Source organism: Panthera leo, chromosome C1, assembly GCF_018350215.1.
Source record: "Panthera leo isolate Ple1 chromosome C1, P.leo_Ple1_pat1.1, whole genome shotgun sequence".
NCBI lineage: Eukaryota > Metazoa > Chordata > Mammalia > Carnivora > Felidae > Panthera > Panthera leo.
This window is the reverse complement of record NC_056686.1, coordinates 70142118-70164661: the sequence shown is the minus strand read 5'-3', so window position 1 is coordinate 70164661 and position 22544 is coordinate 70142118. Positions and strand designations below refer to the sequence as shown.

At 34.2% G+C, this 22544-nt stretch overlaps 1 protein-coding gene across 1 annotated transcript in view; it reads left to right on the top strand.

Moving 5' to 3' along the window:
* The window catches only part of TTLL7 (tubulin tyrosine ligase like 7), a 142093-nt gene extending 120397 nt beyond the window's left edge, over positions 1-21696 (top strand). Inside the window, exons 20-21 of the mRNA XM_042952397.1 lie at positions 6979-7152; positions 17879-21696. Of these exons, the coding sequence (XP_042808331.1) occupies positions 6979-7152; positions 17879-17999 (295 nt within the window). The 3' untranslated portion in view covers positions 18000-21696. The remainder of the gene's footprint in view (positions 1-6978; positions 7153-17878) is intronic.
* Positions 21697-22544: the final 848 nt, after the last annotated feature.

Here is a 22544-nt window from a genome sequence, read left to right as displayed (position 1 = left end):
ATCAACATTGGAGTGCATGTACCCCTTTAAATATGTATTTTTGTATCCTCTGGGAAAGTACCTAATAGTGCAATTGCTGGATCCTAGGGTAGTTCTATTTTTAGTTTCTTGAAGAATCTCCATACTACTCTCCAGAGTGGCTGCACAAGTTTGCATTCCCACCAGCACTGCAAGAGGATTTCCCTTTCTCTGCATCCTTTCCCACACCTGTAGTTTCTTGTGTTGTTAATTTTAGCCATTCTAACAGATGTGAGGTGGTATATCATCGTGGTTTTGATTTGTGTTTCCCTGATGATGAGTGATCTTGAGTATCTTTTCATGTGTCTGTTAGTCATCTGGATGTCTTCTTTGAGAAAGTGTCTATTCATGTCTTCTGCCCATTTCTTAACTGGGTTATTTGTTTTTTGGGTGTTGCGTTTGATAAGTTCTTTATAGATTTTGGATACTAACCCTTTATCAGATATTTTGTTTGCAAATATCTTCCCCCATTCTTTGGGCTGTCTTTTAATTTTGTTGATTGTTTCTTTCACTGTGCAAAAGCTTTTCACCTTGATGAAGACTCAAGTAGTTCGTGTTTGTTGTTGTTTCCCTTGCCTTCAGCAACTTGTCTAGTAAGAGGTTGCTGCAGCCTAGGTCAAAGAGGTTGTTGCCTGTTTTCTCCTCTAGGACTTTGATGGTTTCCTGCCTCACATTTAGGTCTTTCTTCCATTTTGAATTTATTTTTGTGTATGGTGTGAGAAAGTGGTACAGTTTCATTCTTCTGCATGTTGTCGTCCAGTTTTCCTGACACCATTTGTTGAAAAGACTGTCTTTTTTTCCATTGGATATTCTGTCCAACTTTGTCAAAGATTAGTTGACCATATAGTTTCTGTTCTGTTCCATTGATCTATGTGTCTGTTTTTGTACCAGTACCATATTGTCTTGATGACTGCAGCTTTATAATATAGCTTGAAATTCGGAATTGTGATGCCTCAAGTTTTTTGTTTTTTTGTTTTTTGGTTGTTTTTAAACATTTGGTTATTTGGGGTCTTTTCTGGTTCCATACAAATTTTAGGACTGTTTGTTCCAACTCAGTGAAAAATGCTGGTGGTATTCTGATAGGGATTGCATTAAATGGGTAGATTGATGGGTGCCTGGGTGACTCAGTCGGTTAAGCATCTGACTTAGGCTCAGGTTATGATCTCGGGGTTTATGGGTTCGAGCTCCATGTCAGGCTCTGTGCTGACAGCTCAGAGCCTGGAGCCTGCTTTGGATTCTGTGTCTCCCCCTCTCTCTGACCCTTTCATGCTCATGCTCTGTCTCTCTCTGTCTCCCAATGATAAATAAACACTAAAAAAAAATTTTTTTTTTTTAATGGGTAGATTGCTTTGGGTAGTATAGACATTTTAACAATATTTGTTCTTCCAATCCATGACTATGGAATGCTTTTCCATTTGTTTGAAGAATGCTTCTTCAATTTCTTTTATGTGTGTTCTGTGGTTTTCAGAGTATAGATCTTTTATCTCTTTAGTTAGATATATTCCTAGGTATCTATTGTTTTTGGTGCAATTACAAATGGGATCAATTCCTTGATTTCTTTTTCTGCTGCTTTGTGATTGGTGTATAAAAATGTAACAGATTTATTCACGTTGATTTTATATCCTGCAACTTTAGTGAATTCTTGTTTTCGTTCTAGCACTTTTTTTTGCAGTTGAACTTTCGGGTTTTCTGCATAGAGTATCATGTTGTCTGCAAATAGTGAAAGTTTGACTTCTTCCTTGCTTATTTGGATGCTTTTATTTCTTTTTGTTGTGTGATGCCAGTATTGTGTTAAATAGTAATGATGAGAGTGGACATACTTGTTTCTGACCATAGGGGAAAGACTCTCAGTTTTTCCCCGTTGACAATGATATTAGCGGTGGTTCTTTTGTATATGGCCTTTATGATGTTGAATTATGTTCCATCTATCCCTAATTTATTGAGGGTTTTTATCAAGAATGGATGCTGTATTTTGTCAAATGCTTTTTCTGCATCTATTGACAGGATCGTGTGGTTCTTATCATTTCTTTTATTAATGTGGTATATCACATTGATTGATTTGTGAATATTGAACCAGCCATACAGCCCATGAATAAATCCCCCTTGATCATGGTGAATAATTCTTTTAATGTACTATTGAATTTGATTTGCTAATATTTTTGGGGGAATTTTTGCATCCATGTTCTTCAGGGATATTGGCCGGTAATTCCCCTTTTTAGTGGGGTCTTTGTCTGATTTTGCATTCAAGATAATGCTAGCTTTGTAGAATGAGTTTGGAAGATTTCTTTCCATTTCTATTTTTTGGAAAAGTTTGAGAAGAACATGTATTTACTCTTCATTAAATGTCTGGTAGAATTCCCCTGGGAAGCCATCTGGCCCAGGACTCTCGTTGGGAGATTTAAAAAAAAAAAAAAATTTTTTTAATGTTTATTTATTTTTGATAGAGAAAGAGAGAGAGAGAGAGAGAGAGAGCGAGCGAGCATGAGTGGGGGAGGGGTAGAGAGAGAGGGAGACCCAGAATTCAAAGCAGGCTCCAGGCTCTGAGTTGTCAGCACAGAGCCCGATGCGGGGCCTGAACTCATGGAGTGCGAGGTCATGACCTGAGCCAAAGTTGGACGCTCAACTGACTTGAGCCACCCAGGCGCCCCTCTTGTTGATTTACTGATTCAAATTCTTTGCCAGTTATGGACCTGTTCAAATTTTCTGTTTCTTCCTGTTTCAGTTTTGGTAGTGTGTTTCTAGGAATGTGTCCATTTCTTCCAGATTGCCCAGTTTGTTTACATATAATTTTTCATAATATTCTCTTACAATTGTTTGTATTTCTGTGGCATTGGTTCCTCTTGCATTCATGATTTTATCCATTTGGTTCCTCTTTCTTTAGTTTTTGATAAGTCTGACTAGGGGTTTATCAATTTTGTTTACTCTTTAAAAAAACTAGCTTTTAGTTTCATTGATTTGTTCTACTGTTTTTGTTTGTTTCTATAGCATTTATTTCTGCTCTAATCTTTATTAAATTTCCCTTCATCTGCTGGATTTAGGCTTTATTTGCTGTTCTTTTTCTAGCTCCTTTAGTTGTAAGGTTAGGTTGTGTGTTTGGGAACTTTCTTGCTTCTTAGATAGGCCTGAATTACAGTGTACTCTTAAGACTGTCTTTGCTGTATCCCAAAAGATTTGGACTGCCATGTTTTCATTTTCATTTGTATTTTTATATTTCTTCTTTAATTTCCTGGTTAACCCATTCATTCTTTATAGAATGTTCTTTAACTTCCATGTATTTGAGGGCTTTCCAAATTTTTTCTTGTGGTTGATTTCAAGTTTCATAGCATTGTGATCTGAAAATATGCATGGTATGATCTCCATCTTTTTGTATCTGTTGAGGGCTGATTTGTGACCCACTATGTGATCTATTCTGGACAGTGTTTCATGTGCACTGGAGAAGAATGTGTATTCTTCTGCTTTAGGATGAAATGTTCTGAATGTATCTGGTAAGTCCATCTGGTCCATTGTGTCATTGAAAGCCATTGTTTCCTTGTCGATTTTCTGCTTTGGTGAGGTGATCTGTCCATTGTTGTAAGTGGGGTATTAAAGTCTCTTATAATTATGGTATTGTTATCAATGACTTTCCTTATTTTCATCATTAACTGATTTATATATTTGGTTCTTCCAAGTCGGGGGCATAAATATTTACAATTGTCAGATCTCCTTGATGGATAGGGCCATTATGATATAATGCCCTTCTTCATTTCTTATTATAGTCTTTGTTTTAAAATCGAGCTTGTCTGATTAAGTATGGCTATTTTGCCTTTCTTTGGACATCCAGGAGCATGATAGATGGTTCTTCATCCCCTCACTTTTAATCTGCATGTGTCTTTAGCTCTAAAATGCTCTTGTATGCAGCATATAGGTGGATCTCATTTTTTATCCATTCTGATACCTTTTGTGTTTGGATTAGAGCATTTAGTTCATTTATATTCAGAGTGTTAATTGAAAGATATGAGTTGAGTGCCATTGTATTACCTGGTGATGCTCTCTGGTCCTTTCTAATCTCTGTGCTTTTGGTCTTCCCCTCACTCCCCCTCAGAGTCCCTCTTAAAATTTCTCGTAGGGCTGGTTTAATGGTCACAAACTCCTTTAGTTTTTGTTTGTCTAGAAAACTCTTTATCTCTCCTTCTGTTTTGGATGACAGCCTTGCTGGATAGTGTATTCTTGAGTGTATATTTTTTCCATTCAGCACATTGGATATATCTTGCCACTCCTTTCTGGCCTGCCAGGTTTCTATGGACAGATCTGCTGTTAACCTGATCTGTTTTCAGGTTAAGGACTTGTAGGTTAAGGACTTTTTTTCCCTTGCTGCTTTCAGGATTCTTTCCTTGTCTGTTTATTTTGTGAATTTGACTACATATCTTGGTGATGGCTAACTTTTTTTCAATTTAATGGGAGTTCCCTGTGCTTCTTGGATTTTGATGTCTGTGTCCTTTCCCAGATTAGGGAAGTTTTCAGTTATAATTTGCTCAAATAAACCTTCTTTCCCTTTTTCTTTCTCTTCATCTTCTGGGACTCCTATGATACAAATGTTATTATGTTTTAATAAATTGCTGAGTTTCCTAAGTCTGTCTTTGTGATCCCTGGCCTTTGTTTCCCTCTTCTTTTCAGCTTCATTATTTTCCATAATTTTTATCTTCTGTATCGCTTATTTGCTCCTCTGCCTTATCCATCCTCGTTTTTATGTCTTCCACTGGGTTGGCATCTCAGTGATAACATTTTTAATTTCAGCCTGACTAGAATTTACTTCTTTTGTCTCTGCAGAAAGAGATTCTCTGGTGTCTTCAGTGCTTTTTTCAAGCCCAGCTAGTATCCTTATAATCATTGTTTTAAATTCTAGTTCAGACATCTTACTTATATCTGCATTGATTAAATCCCTGGCCATCATTTCCTTCTGTTCTTTCTTTTGAGGTGACTTTCTCCATCTTGTCATTTTGGAGGAAGAAAACAACAACAACAGTAATAATAGAATGGAATAAAAGTTTAAAAATTTTTAAAAATCAAATAAAGGAAGCTAGATCCTAGGTGTATTTTGGTCTGCTAGTTAAGAGAAGCTTGATAGGAAAAAGTGAAAAGAGGAAAGAAGAGAGAAAAAAATTAAAAATTAAAAAAAAATAAATAAAGTGTCCATTCTGTATCCAAGAAACAAAAGAGAAGAAAAACACAACAAAAACAGAGGCACCAACAACAAAATGAGCAAACTAACAAACAAAAAAACCAAATGAAACTAGATCAGGTTTCCCCTAGAGCTGAAAATTTGCAGTAGTCTATGGTAGGCTAAACTCAGGGAAAGGATTTGTGCTGGGCTTCTGGGAGAGGGGTCTGCTGCTCAGATTCTCAGGCCAACTTGTCCTAATGGAGATGTGCCTGGAGGGCACAAGGGGAGCTTTGTGTAATGGCTCTATTCTCCACTTGGAGGCACTGTTTAGCTCATTGGGGTGGATCAGTGTTGGTGGGCTAATAATGATAAATGGCTTCACCCCACTCTCTAGTCTCCAGGGAGGGAAGTTTGTGCCCTCACAGATGCATGATCAGCCACCCTTCCTGTGTCCACTGCTTCCATCAGCTCCCTGCCTTACCCCTGTCTGTGTCTGAGCTGTCCACCTATCAAACAGTGCCTCTCTCCAGAGTTTTATCTCAGGCACAGCTGTGTTTCAAAACCCCACACTTCAGAGACCTTTACAGTTCAGACCCTCAGTGATCTTCTGGGGGAGGATCTCACTGCCCTGTGGCCGGCTTGTCCCAGGAAATGGTCATGCCACCGTGCAGTGGCAGTACTCAGAGTTTATGGTAAATCACAACACACAGCTGGCTCCAGGATTTGCTGGCCTCAACTGGCATCTTTCTTCCTATATCGGTGACAGCTTGGTGGTGCCCACCTTGTCTTTTACCCACAGAGAGGTTGTATCACCTCTACCAAATGTACTCCAAACAGAGGAACCATTTCTCCCTATGGGACCTAGGGGATCCTCAGGCCAGTTGCTTGCTCCTGGGGCCCGGACAACACCAGAGTCTGATCTCTGAAACTTCAGACTCTGTGCTCAGCTGTTTATAAAAAAAAAAAACTGGCAGTATTGAAACCCTCTCCTTCCCCCGCTCCGGTGGTTTTGGGAAACCATTTTCTTGTGCAGTCCCCTGTGTGTGTTTTCACTCTTTCTCTCTAGCTGCTTTCAGGGGGAGTGTTTTCTTATGCAAACCCGAGTGCTGCTCTCTCGCTGCAGCCACCTCTGTCTTTCCCCTCTCCATGAAAATAGCTCCCTCCGCTCTGCAGCACCGCAGCTTTTCTCTCCCCCAGTTCACCTGTCTGCACCAAGTACCTGCCTCTGCCTTCCTCTGTATCTCAAATTATGCAGATTGTTCTGTTAGTCCTCAGATCTACTTCCTAGGTGTTCAGAATGGTTTGAGGTTGGTCTAGGGAAGAGACAAGTTGGTCTAGGGAAGAGAACAAGTTGTTCAAGGGAAGAGACAAGTATAGGGTCCCCTTACTATTCCACCATCTTAACTCCTCAGATCTTGGGATTATTATTAATATAAAGGTAAAGATAACAAGGACTTTAGAAAGCTTAACGTTTTAGAATACCTAACTTTTGAGAAATAAGCTCGATATTTTACATATACTTTAATATAGAGTAATGGAAATTTTTAGGAGGTGTTGGGAAGCCATGCTGATAGCTACCCACAGTTGGTATCAATAAAGTCTTTAGAGACAAATAGCATATGAATTCTATGTTGTGTTTTTTAATATAAAGATTAATTTTCAAATATATATTTATTTTATGCCTTTCAACCACCTGCGGTCACTTCACATGTTCTGAGGCCACTTCCACTTTTCCTTATTGGTTTGTTGCTAGGTAAGTGATAAAGCTGGTTGCCTTTTTTAACAGCCACATGAGGTCGTGTCTGTTTCCATGCCCACAGATCCTCTTGGGAGAGTATTTTCAGTAAAAGCCCGGAGGTGGTGACTCCTTTGCAGCTCCAATGTTGCCAGCGCCTGGTTGAGCTTTGTAAACAGTGCCTGCTAGTGGTTTACAAGTATGCAACTGACACAAGAGGATCACTGTCAGGCCCTGGTACTGATTGGAGTAACTCCAGGTACTTGTATACATTTCTACACCCTGTGAGTTTTATATAAAGTAATGCCACAATGCAGTTTGCAATTGAAAGTCTCTTTTCATTTATATAGCTAGAGAAAAAGCTAAAGACCAAAAATTCATACCCGCTATTATCTACAAAAGACTTTTAATTTGCACAGTCTTTACCTTTGAAGGACCAAACAAGGACAACAGCCACAAACCTGAAGGTGACAGAAATAACCTACATGGAAATGAGATTATTTGGTTTATATACTTTTGCTTTCAAAAGCCAAGTAAAAGCATCCAAAAAATGGTAATAAACTTTTTGCTCCAATAAGGATATTTATCCATCAGCCTGATAAGTTGGGAAGATGCCTTTAGTTTAATTTTTGTTGTTCCGTATGCCTCCACTACTCCTTTCATCACCAAACAAATCTATGGGAGGTGAATTTTGTTAAGTTCCATTTAAAAACTGAATTTTAATAAATATTGTCCAGTTAAAATAGGTAGTTTTCCAAATCATAAAAAATAATATTGTTTTTAAGCTGCAAAAATACAGAGTAAAAAAGAAGTACATTTTAGCATTTTTCTGTACAATCATAGTTCCCATTAGAATTAAAGATGGATGGGGCGCCTGGGTGGCTCAGTCGGTTAAACATCCGACTTCAGCTCAGGTCACGATCTCACAGTCCGTGAGTTCGAGCCCCACGTCAGGCTCTGGGCTGATGGCTCAGAGCCTGGAGCCTGCTTCCGATTCTGTGTCTCCCTCTCTCTCTGCCCCTCCCCCATTCATGCTCTGTCTCTCTCTGTCCCAAAAATAAATAAACGTTAAAAAAAAAATTTTTTTTTAAAAGAATTAAAGATGGATATGCGACTTCATTTTTAGTATATATACATTGAAGTACTATTCAAGATAGAAGAGAATAAACCAGGGGTGCCTGGGTGGCTCAGTCGGTTAAGCGGCCAACTTCGGCTCAGGTCATGATCTCGCGGTCCGTGAGTTCGAGCCCCACGTCGGGCTCTGTGCTGACAGCTCAGAGCCTGGAGCCTATTTCAGATTCTGTGTCTCCCTCTCTCTGACCCTCCCCTGTTCATGCTCTGTCTCTCCCTGTCTCAAAAATAAATAAAACGTTAAAAAGAAAGAAAGAAAGAAAGAAAGAAAGAAAGAAAGAAAGAAAAAAAGAAAAAAAGAAGAGAATAAACCATGACTTTGAAAAACTAAGTGATAGTCAAAAGATGATAGTATTCAACTAACAGTTGAATAGGCAATGAGGAAAATAGAACCACCATAGCTTGGATTTTCTTTTTGAAATACCTAGAAATTAATCTGTTTATTATAAAAATCACAGAGAGTATATTAAAGCTAACTTTCTATAAACTGACTTACAACAGCAGAATGGCTTGGAATATATTTAACAAAAAGTATTGAAATATGTATTTTTAATCTTTGTATTGGATTCTGACTGTTGCATTACCTTTAGAAGCTGCTTGATCAGAACAATGGTAAAGATAAAGCTAGCCATTAATATTTGAAATATGTGAATATCAAAACAATATTCTACAGTTTAATGGTTTGAAGCAAATTATTGAACTACAACTTATATTACTTTCATTAGTATTTTCATATGGTTTGAAAGAATGATGGTCATCATTGAAATATTACAGTATATAAATGAAGAGGCTTCATTTTAAAGAGTGATACCCTGGAAGGATGATCAGAAAAATCTTAAGTTCCAGTCTAGGAAGCATGGTTTCAAAATCTTTAATGTCACACTTGCAATTACAGATTTTGTAACCATTTTCTGTTGAGGGATCTTATAACTTTTGTAGACAGCCAAAAATAGGATGAGGTCATTCTGGAGGAAGAAGTTACACCTTGCAGTTGGTTCAGGCCTTTTTATTTTCTCCCCCTTTTGGTGGTCAGAAGAGATATTCTTGACTCTGGAACCTTGAGTTCTGGACTTCTGATAAATGCTCACTATAACCCAAGTATGGTTATATTTGGGGGATGGATATTAGTACACACACCCTCTATTTCTGCCCAAGTTCAGAACCATTTGAGAGAGAAATGTAGGAATCAAACAGATGATCATCAGAATGTGGCTTTGTTACTGAGTAAAGCTACATTAAAGGACATGGTATAGATTTGAGCCAAGTGAGTTCTCTAAAATTGACTTTGAGAATTAAATGTACTGATCCGGTCATAAGCAGAGCTGGATCAACCCAAACCTTCCACACTAACCCATAAAGTCTAGTTCTGTTGGTGTTGGCTAAAGAACAAATAAGGATGCACCCTTTCTGCAGATAGACTAATCCAACAAGAGAAGGGGGCCAGGCCAAGCATACCTGGTTCCTTCTTTTAAACCTGAAAATCAGGGACCCCTGGGTGGCTCAGTCAATTAGGCGTCCAACTCTTGATTTCAGCTCAGGTCATGATCTCACAATTTGTGAGATTGAGCCCCACATCGAGCTTTGTGCTGACAGTGCAGAGCCTGCTTGGGATTCTCTGTTTCTCCCTCTCTCAACCCCTCCCTCTCTCTCTCTCTCAAAATAAATAAACTTTAAACCTGAAAATCAGATAACTCACTTCTGGGAAAAGGCCAGAAATTTGGTGGAAATTCTTCTACTTGGAAACACAAGGAGGGAAGAGAAATGAACCTGTCTTCCTAATATCTAGCTATTAAAACCCAAGTCAGTGTCACATTAATTTAAAAACAGGTGACAACTAGCTGTATCTTCTTTCCCTTGTCAATTAAGAACCTATAGCATTTTACTTTATATGTAGAAGTCACTTAACTTACATTTATTAATGCATAGATAAATTTCATTTATTAAGTTACCTAGTAAAGTATAAATTAATATTTATAATTTAATATATACTTAATATAAATAATGTATGGGGTATACCTAAATACTTTATGAGGAGATATAAATTTAGTTCATTTATCTATAAAATTAAAAGAGAAGAAAATAGAGATAACATAATAGAGATAACATACACATATATATGTTATCTCTATTTTCTTCATATATATATCTATTTTATATATATATATATAAATACACACACACACATATATATGTATATATTTTCTATCTCTCTCTATCTCCAGGATACTAGAATTAAAATGTGTTTCTATATTTCATATACTGAGCTTTCATATAAACTCATTTCACAAGGTGTTTCATGGCTAAAAACATTTTTAGTTCAAAACATTTTGAGTTCAAACTTCTGCCTTCGGTAATGAGCACTAGGTTTTTGGACAAATCTTCCTTTTAATACGAACTAGAAAAGCTAGACAAAATACCGATACCTTGCTTGAAGACATTGGAGAGTTAATTGGGTACATAATGAGTGCTTGTTAGTATTGAGTAGTACTTTTTTTTTTTAATGTTTATTTTTAAGAGAGAGAGAGAGTGAGGGAAGGGCAGAGAGGTGGGAGGACAGAGGATCTGAAGCAGGCTTTGAGCTGAGAGCAGAGAGCCTGATGCAGGGCTCGAACTCACAAACTGTGAGATCATGACCTGAGCCAAAGTCAGACACTTAACCAGTTGAGCCATCCAGGTGCCCCAGTACTGAGTAGTACTTTTGATAGACTCATGGCCTAAGGGAAAAAAGTAGCAGTTCGAGGTCTGCCAAAGATGGGAATATTGGTAAACACCCTAGATTCCTAGGAGTAACAGTCATCCAGATGTTTTGCAAAGCAGAAGTTAACAGAATTACAAGGAAAAATAGATCTACAACCATAGATGCAGATCTATCTATATATATATAAATTAAAGATATAGAACATCTTAACAATATAACAGACTTAACTGTCATATATATGACTTAACTGTCATATACAGAAGTGAATCTAATAATCTCAGAATATAAAATACCAAGCACACCAGGAATTTTTACAAAAATCAATCATATAGTGGAATAAGAAAACATATTTCAACAAATTTCACAAGACTTAACTCATACAGAGTTTTTTTTCAGACCCCATGCCATTAAACTAGAAAATAATAGCAAAAATTATAATTGGAATATCCATACTTTGGAAAGATAAAAAAATTATACTTCTAAGTAACTGATGAATCAAAGAAGATCAAAGATCTTAATGGTCATAAGAAAATATTTTGAATGGATTTATAACAAAAATACTATAATAAAAATTGCAGTATATAAAAAATCATTATTATAAGCATATTTATAGACAATTTATATAAATTGTCATTAGGCAAGAGGAAGGCACAAATTTAATGATATCAGTAACCATTTTGAAAAATGACAAAATGACATTAAGATAAACCCAAAGAATACAGAGAAAGGAGAGAGCAGAAATTAACAATAATGAAACAAACAATAAAGATTAACTTGGCCAAAAATGTGTTTTTGAAAAGACTAGTAAAATTGATAAACAACTTGTGAGACTGATCAAGAATACAAGAGACAGAAATAGTTAACATCAAGAACAAAAATGGAGACATTACTACAGATCCTACAAACATTGAAAATTTTGTAAGAAAACAGAAACAATTTCATGCCAATAAATTTGGTAATTGAGATTAGGTTAACAAATTCCTGGAAAAAGACGTATGTATTACCAAAAGTGACACAACTTCTTGTTAGGAAGTCTTATATAGAAATTATTAAATAGTCTTGACTATTTAAGAAATTGAATCAGTAATTAAAAACCCTCTCAAAGGTCACTCTAGATTCATAGGTTTTCACTATCCAATTCTATTAAGCCCATCTAGAGAACAGACAAGGAGGGAACATTCTCCAACTTGTTTTATGAGGCCGCCATACATTTGATACTAAAACCTAACCAGGACATTATGGCAAAGGATAGTAACAGCTCAATCTTATTCCAATGTAGATGCAAAAGTCTTAAATGAAATATTAGCAAAATGAACCCAGAAACTTTAAATTGGATAATGTATCATGACCAACTTCTGTTTATTGCTTCCATTTAAGGGTGCAATAACAGTAAAAAGTGGTCAATGTAATTTTTATAGGATAAAAGATCATTTTAAAAGATACATATACATCACTTGATAGAATTCAGGGTACATGTTTTTTTAAAAAATGCAAACTAGAAACAAAAGGGAAATTCTTTAATTTAATGAAGAATAACTACAAAAAACCTACAACCAACATGCCTAATGATGAAATGTTGAAGGATTTCCTTATGAGATTAGGAACAAGACAAGATTGCCTGTTATTACCACTTCTATTTATTACTGTACTAGAGGTCCTAGCTGGTTCAATGAGGCAAGAAAAAGAAATAAAAGGCACTAAAGTAAAACTCAATGCTAGTGGATATGATTATGTTCATAGAAATTTAAATAAATCTACAGATAAATTATAAAGTAAATTTAATAGTTTTAATGAAATCAAGGTCAAGAAAATCAATTGTATTTTTTCTATATAAACAGCTCAAATATGAAATTTTAGATACGATATTATTTTCAGTAGCATCAAAGAATAGTTAATACTTAGGAATAAATGTAACAAAAATGTGTAAGACTTTTAGGGAGGAAAATGTAAACTCTGGAAAGATATACCTTGTTCATCATTGGAATCAATATCATCAAATGTCACATCTCACATAGATCTGAACATCTCTAAATTCAGTGTAATCATAGTATAAATTCCAACAAATTATTTTTTTTGGGGGGGCACAGTATTTGACCAAAGCTTATTCTAACATTTACATAGAAAAGCAAAGGGCCAAGAATAGTTAGGACACTCTTGGAATAGAAAAATAAAATGGTAGGGTTTATTAACTATAGTGTACTAAGACTTTTAATAAGTTAAAGTAATTTAATTTAATAGTGTAATATTGCCAAATAGATAAATAGACTGACAGAAGCATTCAGAAAGTCATAAGTAGACCCAGGCATATATAGAGACTTGATTTATGAGAAAGGGAGGTGCATTTGATTTATGACAGATGGGAAAAAAGAAATTTGTTTTAAAAAATAGTGTGGAGGCAATTAGGTTTCTAAATAGTAATAAAAAAAGGAAACTTGAACTTACTGATACCATGTACAAAAATCATTTCCAGTGAATTGACTATACAGATGTGAAAGGCAAAACCAAAGATTACGCAGATAATATAGTAAAATATTTTCATGACTTTGAGGTATGCAAAGATTATAAAAAATAAGACCAAAAGTGCACATCATAAATGAAAAAATGAATTTTGCTACATTAAAATTAAGAATATGTGTTCATTAGAATATGTCCTAAGAGGGTTAAAAAACAAGCCACTGAATGGAAGAAGGTATTTGCAGCCTGCATAACCTGTGTAAGATTTTTAGAAAAATCTTACAAACTTCTAAGAAAAATCAGAACAGTCTATAAAAAAAATGGGGAAGATACTGGAAAGGAGGGCGGGTGCTATAGTATAGGGTTCTGGACTGTTAGGAATATTCAGTTATTTAACCTGGGTATCAGTTTTACAAGTAATCACTTTATAATATTCATTAAGCTAGACGTTTATGTTTTATACATTTTCAAATGTGTACTATACAATTGAGTTAAAGACATGGTACCATTATGGCCCTAGGCCAAGATAGCTTGAAACATCTATCTCAGAACAGGGGTAGTCTTGCCTAGTGAGGCTGATTTCATAACACATAAATAATATTTCACCCTTGTGCACTATTTCTTTGGCTCTATACTGTATTAAACAGGCATGGCGAATCTATTGGACTCTTCAGAAGAGAAAACTGAAAACTGAGGCTCTTGGAGGTCAAATAGCTTATCTAAATCCACATTGCTAACAATGGCAGAAGTGGGACTAGAGCTTCCCCCACCCCGTACCCCAAATCAAAGTTAAAACAATGGGACAATCCACACTCATTAGGATGGCTGTTATCCCCAAAATGCAAAATAATAAGTGTTGGTGAGGATATTTAGAAGCTGGAACCCTCATGCATTGCTATCTCAGAATGTGAAGTGATGTGGCTGCTATGGAAAACAATTGGTAATTGACCAGAAAGTTAAATATAGAATTGCTGTATGACCCAGCAATTTCACTCCTCAGTATAAACCCAAAAGAATTGAAAACAAGTACACAAACAGATGCTTGTGCAGCAATATTTATAACAACATTATTCACAATAGCCAAAAGGTGGAAACAACTTAGGTGTCCACCAACAGATGAATGGATAACACCATGTGATATATACATACAATGGAATATTATTCAAATAGTCTATATAAAAGAATAAAATTGTGACTCATGCTACAACATGGACAAACCTTGAAAGCATGCTAATTAAATAAGCCAGACACAAAAGGACAAGTATAGTATGATTTCACTTATATAAGGTATCTAGAAAATATCTAGACAAATTCATAGAGACAGTAGAATAGAGGTTACCAGGGAATGGGAGGAGGAGGAAATGGGGATTTCGTGTTTAAGGGCAAGGAGTTTCTGTTTGGGATGAAAACATTTGGAACTATATCGCAGTGATGGTTACACAACCATTGTGAATGTATTTAATGCACTGATTTGTACACTTAAAAATGATAAAACTAGTAAGTTCCATGTTATATATCTTTTACCACAATAGAAAAAAAAATTAAATACAGGAAAAATATTATGATGAGCTTCATTTACCTTTGTTCCCCAAACTGGGAAGCTGAGTTTATTTTGGGGTCTCAGGGGCCCTGATCTTACTCTAGGACAATCTTGGAAGGTGGGTGTAGTTTAAGTTTTCAAGGCTAATTCCCTACCAGTCTTGTAATGCTCACATTCCAGAGATCCTCCGTGGTCAGCAATAAGTTGGCATTGACAGGCCACCCAATTCTACGTCAAGTAGAAATTAGACAAATGCATGTTTTATGTCTATGTGATGGATATGTGAGGTTGTGCACACCTAGCCTCAGAGATGAGAAGTGAGGGTATAAGTGTGAGGTATTTTTCCTTGGTATCTACAAATTAGCTATTTTTGTACATCAAGAGTAAGCTAGAGTAAAGGTAGAACTAAACTTTTCACATTTTTTTGGTGCTTTAACACAAAATCTTTAGATAGATATATATAGGCTATAAATGTACTTCCCAGAGATCTTCTTCTTGCTAAAAATGATCAAATTGTATTATTTAATATCATTGCAAAGAACATTTCAAAAATAATCTTTGATGTTCAGCTAGTGTGGAATCTCCCAAGAGATATTAATGGAGATTTTAAGGCATATAATCCATTGTGTTTCCCTGTTATGCTTTAAAATATCCCACAGCACTTGCTTTAGGGAAACAAAGTGTTTCTTTCAATGTAATTTCATATGCTTTTTTTAGTTCATACTGAACTTTTTTCCTCAGAAAAAGTTTCATTTTAGCTTTTTCTGCCTCTATTAAAAAGTTTAGGTTTGTGGATGTATAATTTTTTTCTACTTTCTAGGTTATTTTACACTTCAGTTTTGAAAAACTGAGTATAATCATTGTATCCATTGGTTTTAAAATTGAGATTCACACAGAGAAATGGCCATATAATACAGTAGCTAGGAGCACTGATTCTGGAGTTGGTGCACATGGATTTGAATCTGAGCTCTGCCATTTACTGGCTGTGTAACTGCGTGCAAGACATTTGACCCCCATATGCTTTAGTGTATTCATGTGTAAAATGAAGCATACAATAATATCTACTGTATAGAATTGTTCTGAGAAGTAAATGAGTTAATATTTGCAAAGCAATTGGAATAGTGGTGAGCACACAGAAAACACTAAATGTTACATAGGTTAAATAAAATAGTATAGCTACCCCTGGACTTCGTGTTCTTATTTTATTTTATTTTTTTCATCTGCGGAATGGAGATCTTTAACTCAAACAGATATGTGGATGTTATTGTAATGTCAGTAGTAACTATTGCTCAGAAATTCTTCAAAAGGAAGTTGGTAGAAGTTATTGTTTACTCTGAAAATTATCAATATAATCAGGATGCATTTTCAGTAGAAGAATAACTCTCAACCAATATAAAGTAGTGGGTTTTGGTCAAACACCTTATTTTCTTTTGCACCTCTGCCTTAGATAGGAAAGGAGTCTTTTCATGACAGAAGACATCAGATTAATCATCATGATTCCACTAACTCTTGACATAATAATTAATCCATATAAATTACCCAAGTGATATTAAGAAAATAATTTATATAATCTGTGATGTGAGAAATCAATTGTTTCATTATTCATCACCCATTGTGCAATTTTGATTTAATTTGGTTTGTTGTATTATTTTACTGCTCTATTAACTTAATGATTTGAGCAATTATTTATAGTTTGTGGTACTAGGTAATAGATTTAGAGGATATTATTAGATAATTCATGATAAAGTGATGTTTATGAATATTATAGAGAATTCTTCCATTTTAATTTGAATGCTGTATGCAACTTGATCATAATGAATTCATATTCTTCTATAAAATTCATATAATACAACTATAAGTGTAATTTTCTGTTGACATAGAGGTATAGTAATTATCAACATTATTTAATGTAGAATAGGTAGCTAATTGTACTCTTGGCTGTCAGTTTCTTTGTGTATCTCTGGAAGTGTGATACCGTTGCTGTTCTAAAGTCAAGTGAAAAAAATAAATGAGTTGATGCTCTACCATTGTTTATTTTTTCAAAAATTTCAAACCTCCTTCTATTGCTGACTATAGTTTTGGAAATTCCTCATAGATGTCTTTGTCCTGACTTTATACCATGTCCTTCTCATCATTACCAAGACTTATACTTTTAGTAGCTATGTTTATGTGCATTTGCTCATGTGGATTTCCTTGTGGATTTCCATTTTTCCCTAGATATATAGATTGTAGTGGCCTAATGCTAATCAAAGTTTTTCCAGAGAGAAACAAATTATACAGGTGCACATTCTTGTTTACAATTCCTTATTCTCAAATCTCTGAAAACTAAAAAGGAAGAGTAACCTTTTTATTGGCAAATCTGACCTGACCTGAATTGACATGAAGTTATTTATTGTTTTCATCCTGTTTATTGTAAGTATGCATACATTTAAATACAGAAATATTAATGATTGATTTCAGGATGCTTCCCCAAGCCCCCATGGAGATATTATATCATATATAGTATATACATTATATTGTTCTAAAATCTGGATAATTCACGTATTTTCAAATACGTTTGGCTGCAAGGATTGCATGTAACCTGTAATCATGATTGTTTTTGGTGTTCTGTTACCGTAAGAACTATGTGGTCTAGGAATATAAATTTTATAGTTATGAATTTTAATCTTTAATTTTTCTCTTAGATTACCTTAGTCCTAATATATTGATGAAATGTTTTTAAATTATAACTAGTGGTTCTGACATCCTTGAAACAAACAATTATTAGTAATGTGGCTAGCTAAATTCTCATATCACATACTTTTAAGAAATATTTGACTGGTCTCACACATTATTTATAGAGATTAACAATGAATTCCAAATTAATATGAGCCATGCAAATAGTTTCCTAGCATGTGAGTATAATGGCCCTCTATGGGATGTCTTAGGACACTGAGATCGTCATATATTGCATCTATAGGCAGCTCTTTAGGTAAGGCTTTTTGAGCACCTTTCCACCTCCCCACCTCAGTCTGGGAGAGGGCATTTTTTATGTTGAATGCATTGTTGTTATAGTATTGTTTTTCATGTAGGATATATAAAGTATTAACCAAGAACACTTTAGTGAGACATGTTCATATTAACTTGTTTGTGAAAGTATAACTTTTTACCTGTCATTTACAGGTATTTATTACCAGGAAGTACACAATTCTTCATGAGAACACCAACCTACACCTTGAAATACAGTTCACCTGGAATGACTCGCTCCAATGTTTTGTTTACGTCCCGATATGGCCATTTGTGAAACAGAAAGGAAGATCACCATGGATTATGCATAATAGCAATTCATTTTTTCCCTCCAATTTAAACATGCAAAGAAAGTGACCATTAAGTGCTGTTTTATGTATATATGACATATATGTGTGAAAATATATACACATGTGCACTCAAATAATACATATATATTTATTATAATATATGAAAGAAGAATTAGCAGAAAACTGGATATAAGACTTAACCTTTCTGGAAATGTAATAAACCATGCTAAAATTGTTTACACAAATATGTGAATGTCTAGAATTTGCTAGGTTTATAATTAATACGTTCCTACTAGAAATGTTATTTTTGCTGCAGAATATATAAAACAGAATTGATCTTGAAGATCCCATTTCAGTGTTAAATTATTTTCTAGACAACACATCTTTTGACTTGAAAAAGCATTAATAGTATAATACCTTATTAATTCTCTTATATATAGTAGCCATTTAAAATGAAAAAGCTAGAAGCCTGGTGTTGCTTGATGATAGGATTAAATATAAAACGGGTTTATCATTACTACAGCACACTGCAAACTACTATAAAAATCCCAGCCTGAAATTCCCAACATTTTTATTTCTCCATATGAAAATTTAGCTACTTGTGATGATGTACATTTTCAGTAAGGATCTAGTAAGATCATATAATGATCTAAAATAGAAGACAATCCAGTGGGTTAAAGTAAACAAAACATAAACTAGCTTTCATTTTTTATGTTTCATTGGGAGTCACATAAAGGAACAGAAAATGACGGTAATAACAAAATCTTTCCATCTGATTTTTGTATCTCATATCACTCACTTTTATTTGGAAAGTATATCTCCAATGGGTACATATGGTTAAATACAATTTCTTCTGTTCTTCAGAAGTAGAAGAGTTGACATTTCAAACTCATTTTGGAGTTATAGGGTAATGTGTCACACTTACAAGTCTCTCAATGTTGAGACCAACTAACATTGCAAAGTCTAATAAAGAGTTTCACAGTGTACCATAGAAAATAATCTAAATTATTGCAAATGGAAGATTTGGATTACTAAATATTATTAGTCATGGATGTACCCTTGAGAATTTTCAAAAATCAAAATAGAGTGTGAAGTTTTCTTCATGTGTAAAGTTATTCTGCATGAATTTCTTAGCAGTTTACTTCCTTTTCTTGCTTACAGTTTTAAAAACGATGGGTGAGCATTCAGTTTTCCATAAAAATATCAACACAGCAGTATCATTGACATGGAAGTCCTTAGAAATTGTGATATTCATCTTTTAGAAGTTTGTTTAAACTTCTCCCAACAGTCTTATTTTCTCACAGATGCTAATTATTGGCAAAATGTAGGAAAGTTTTACCTTTTACTATCCTAGAAACTGTTTTCAGTAAATCAAGAAATGGCCCCAAAGCAGGAGAACTTAAGAGAGGCAAACTGTCCTGTTTTAATTTACAAATTGGAGAATTAGCAACCTGAAGTTGTAAGTTAGATACATTTTGCTTTTAGAGCCATATTCTGAGGCTGTGATAGGCTAAAATAGGTTTTTCCTTAAATTATCGCTACTTGATTCTTTATGACTACCTAACATCCATATTCCAATAGATACTTTTCCTTGCTAGATGCATCCCAAAGAAGAATTTGTTATTATCTTTGTGGAAAAAGAGGATGAGGATGTCAGGATAAAGGAAGTTACATTTTAACTCTGAGTATTTGTGACTCCGCTTTGTGAATTACTAAATTCATTGCAGATTTCTTAGAATTAATAATGTAAAAATTGGGATATTACAAAATCATTTTAAGAGTGATCAGCAAGTGGGTCTTTTCATGAAGTATTTTTTTAAATCATCTTTCTTTTAAATTCATGATTTCTCCATGAATGAGACATAATTTCAAGTGTCTGGTATATGATATCAACCCAGTTTGTTGGTCACTCACTTGCATTAATTTAAATCAAAATGGTTATTTCTTATGCTAGAGTGGGTGCTTTGGAACTTCTGTCCTTAGTGAAAGAAGACTAAAATTTTTATTTAAAACAAAAAAGAAGAATGTTTAACATGGGGATGAACCCTCTCCCCCTAGAAAACACACACACACACACACACACACACACACACACACACAATTTAAAAACCAAAAATAAGTTAAAATGTGTGAAACTACTCAATGAACAAATTTCACTTCTCTAGCTACTTAGAGCTGGCTTTTTTTGAACACCAGAATTTTATTGCTCACATTTGCATATTTATACTGATCTAGTTTGATGTGATAAAGTTGTGAATAAAAGCCATGTGCTCATTATTTATATATGCTACCTGGTATGCTGTGGACTATGGTTGCTATAGTGCTTATTCCCTAATGAGAAACTAAGAAGAGAAGATACACTAGTAAACCATGAAAGTCTCTAGAGGCCACGGAAATGTTTTAGAGGTATAAAATATTCCTTAGTTTTTATTATAAATTTTTTATTCATAGGGTTAAAACATATTAATATAAGTGATAGTACGGGTCTGATTCTCTCTCTCTCTTTTCCAGGAGAGAAAATAACTTTATTTGAAAAACTCCAGAAGTTATTCAATATTCACAGGAGTTTTTAATAGGGAATTTGGGTTACTTAAGTTGAAAGTGTATTTTCATTCTGTTAGAGAAAACATATCTCTACTCATTCTGTTAATCTAAGATCAGAATGCTTTCCAGAACCGTATATGATTGCAATGATTTCCAGAATTATATAAAAAGCAATCTTTATTTTAAATCATCATCTATGAATATGGTATGAGATTACAGATTTGTTTTCACTTTAATTATCAAGCATTGTAATTAATTAGCATTTGCTTTATGTAATCCAACTATTGTGATTCATATTTTTATTTATTTTTATTAGCAACAAATTTTATTTTACTAGCATTTCATTTACCTTGTGTGTATGAAAATGAAGCTATAACAGGATCAAATATGGAAATAACCTCTGCCAGATGCAAAGACTTATACATATTTTTTCCATATGTCTAAATTAGGTCTAACTACACAAAAATTGCCTACTAATTTCTCCTCCCTAAAACTAAAATGAGCCAAACTCAGACAAAAACAAACAAAAAAACACTCAATTTTCTTTTCATGTAGTATTTACAAACAACTAGATGATAGTGGCTTTTAGACATCAAGGATTTCATTCTAATTCTCTTTTTAATTTGGAAAGCATATGATTATAGAATTTCAAGTTGGAAGTTATCTAACTTGAAATTTTACATTGTAATATAAATTAATCCAAGTGCTTTTGTCTTTAGCATGTCAAAACCATTATGTAAAATTCTTTTTAAATCTAAACATACACATTATTTGACCTTTTCAGTGTAACAAAAATTGATAGTTGCATAAACTCTATTATTTCTAGGTTTCTGTAAAGCACTGATTCATTTTTAAAAGGGTATTCTTTAAAAATAATAGCAAATACCTCAAGAAGAGTGACAGAAAATACCTTCCTTTTCTTTTCTGTAATGATAATTTACATTTCAAATCTTAGCTTACCTAGTTTTAAGGGCTAAGCAATAAAAAGTGTAACTTCAAATAGTTGTGTTGCTGTGACTTAATTTTTGAAAATTGGCTTTGCTCTTTAAATTGAGAAATTTATGTTTTCAAGTTCTGAATTAGTTATCTAAATATTTTGGGTTAATAGTACTTACAAATAAATTAAAAATTGGAAATATATTCATGATGAAAATTTTATTTCTTACACTGCTTTTTATTTCTTCCTTTTTTCTTTGCTTCTCATCTTCTTCACTTTAAGCTCCTTTTGAAGTTTTGACCTTTGCTTGGAGAAGGTCAAGAAAAGATATCTGCTGCCTCTTAAATATTGATTTTCCTTGTATTTTATGGTGGTGTATTTTTGCCTCGGCAACAGTAAAACTTAGATAAAATGTGTTTAGATCAAGTTCTATTCATCTGCTATTTTTAAGAACCATGTTTCTATGCCTAGAAAGCATTGATTGTCTAGACCATTTGAACCAAGATGTATGGATACAAAGAATAACCTTGCAACCAAAAAGTAGTATATTAAAACTTATTGCACTCTTTGAGATTGTTGCCCTTTTTTGGTGATTTTTCGCCATGTCATAAATGGGTGTATGGTATATTGAAGGAAAATGATTCGGGTAACACATTTTGTATTAACTGGGCGGTATTATCTAAGAAGGGCTACATAAAACTTTTATTTTATCCATCCCTACTAACTTGAAAACTGTTGGTAAAATCATTATTCAACAGACTAATATTTTTTAAATAAGTAAGAAGGCTTACTTTACAAAAGTAATCAGATAATGCTCTTATTTCTCTTTCAAAGGCTAACAATGGCAGTTCTTGGTCCTGAACTGGTTGGTTCATCCAGTTAATACTGTACACGCTACAATATCGAATATTAATAGATTTGCTGAAGATTCTGGGTTTCAAGAATAGCTTGAAAGCAATACATTTTGCTACCATGAATCATGACTCAAATTATCCCCCATGTGCTTTACTACCTGTGTATGAATGCAAATGTTGTTACAGAAAATATGCTT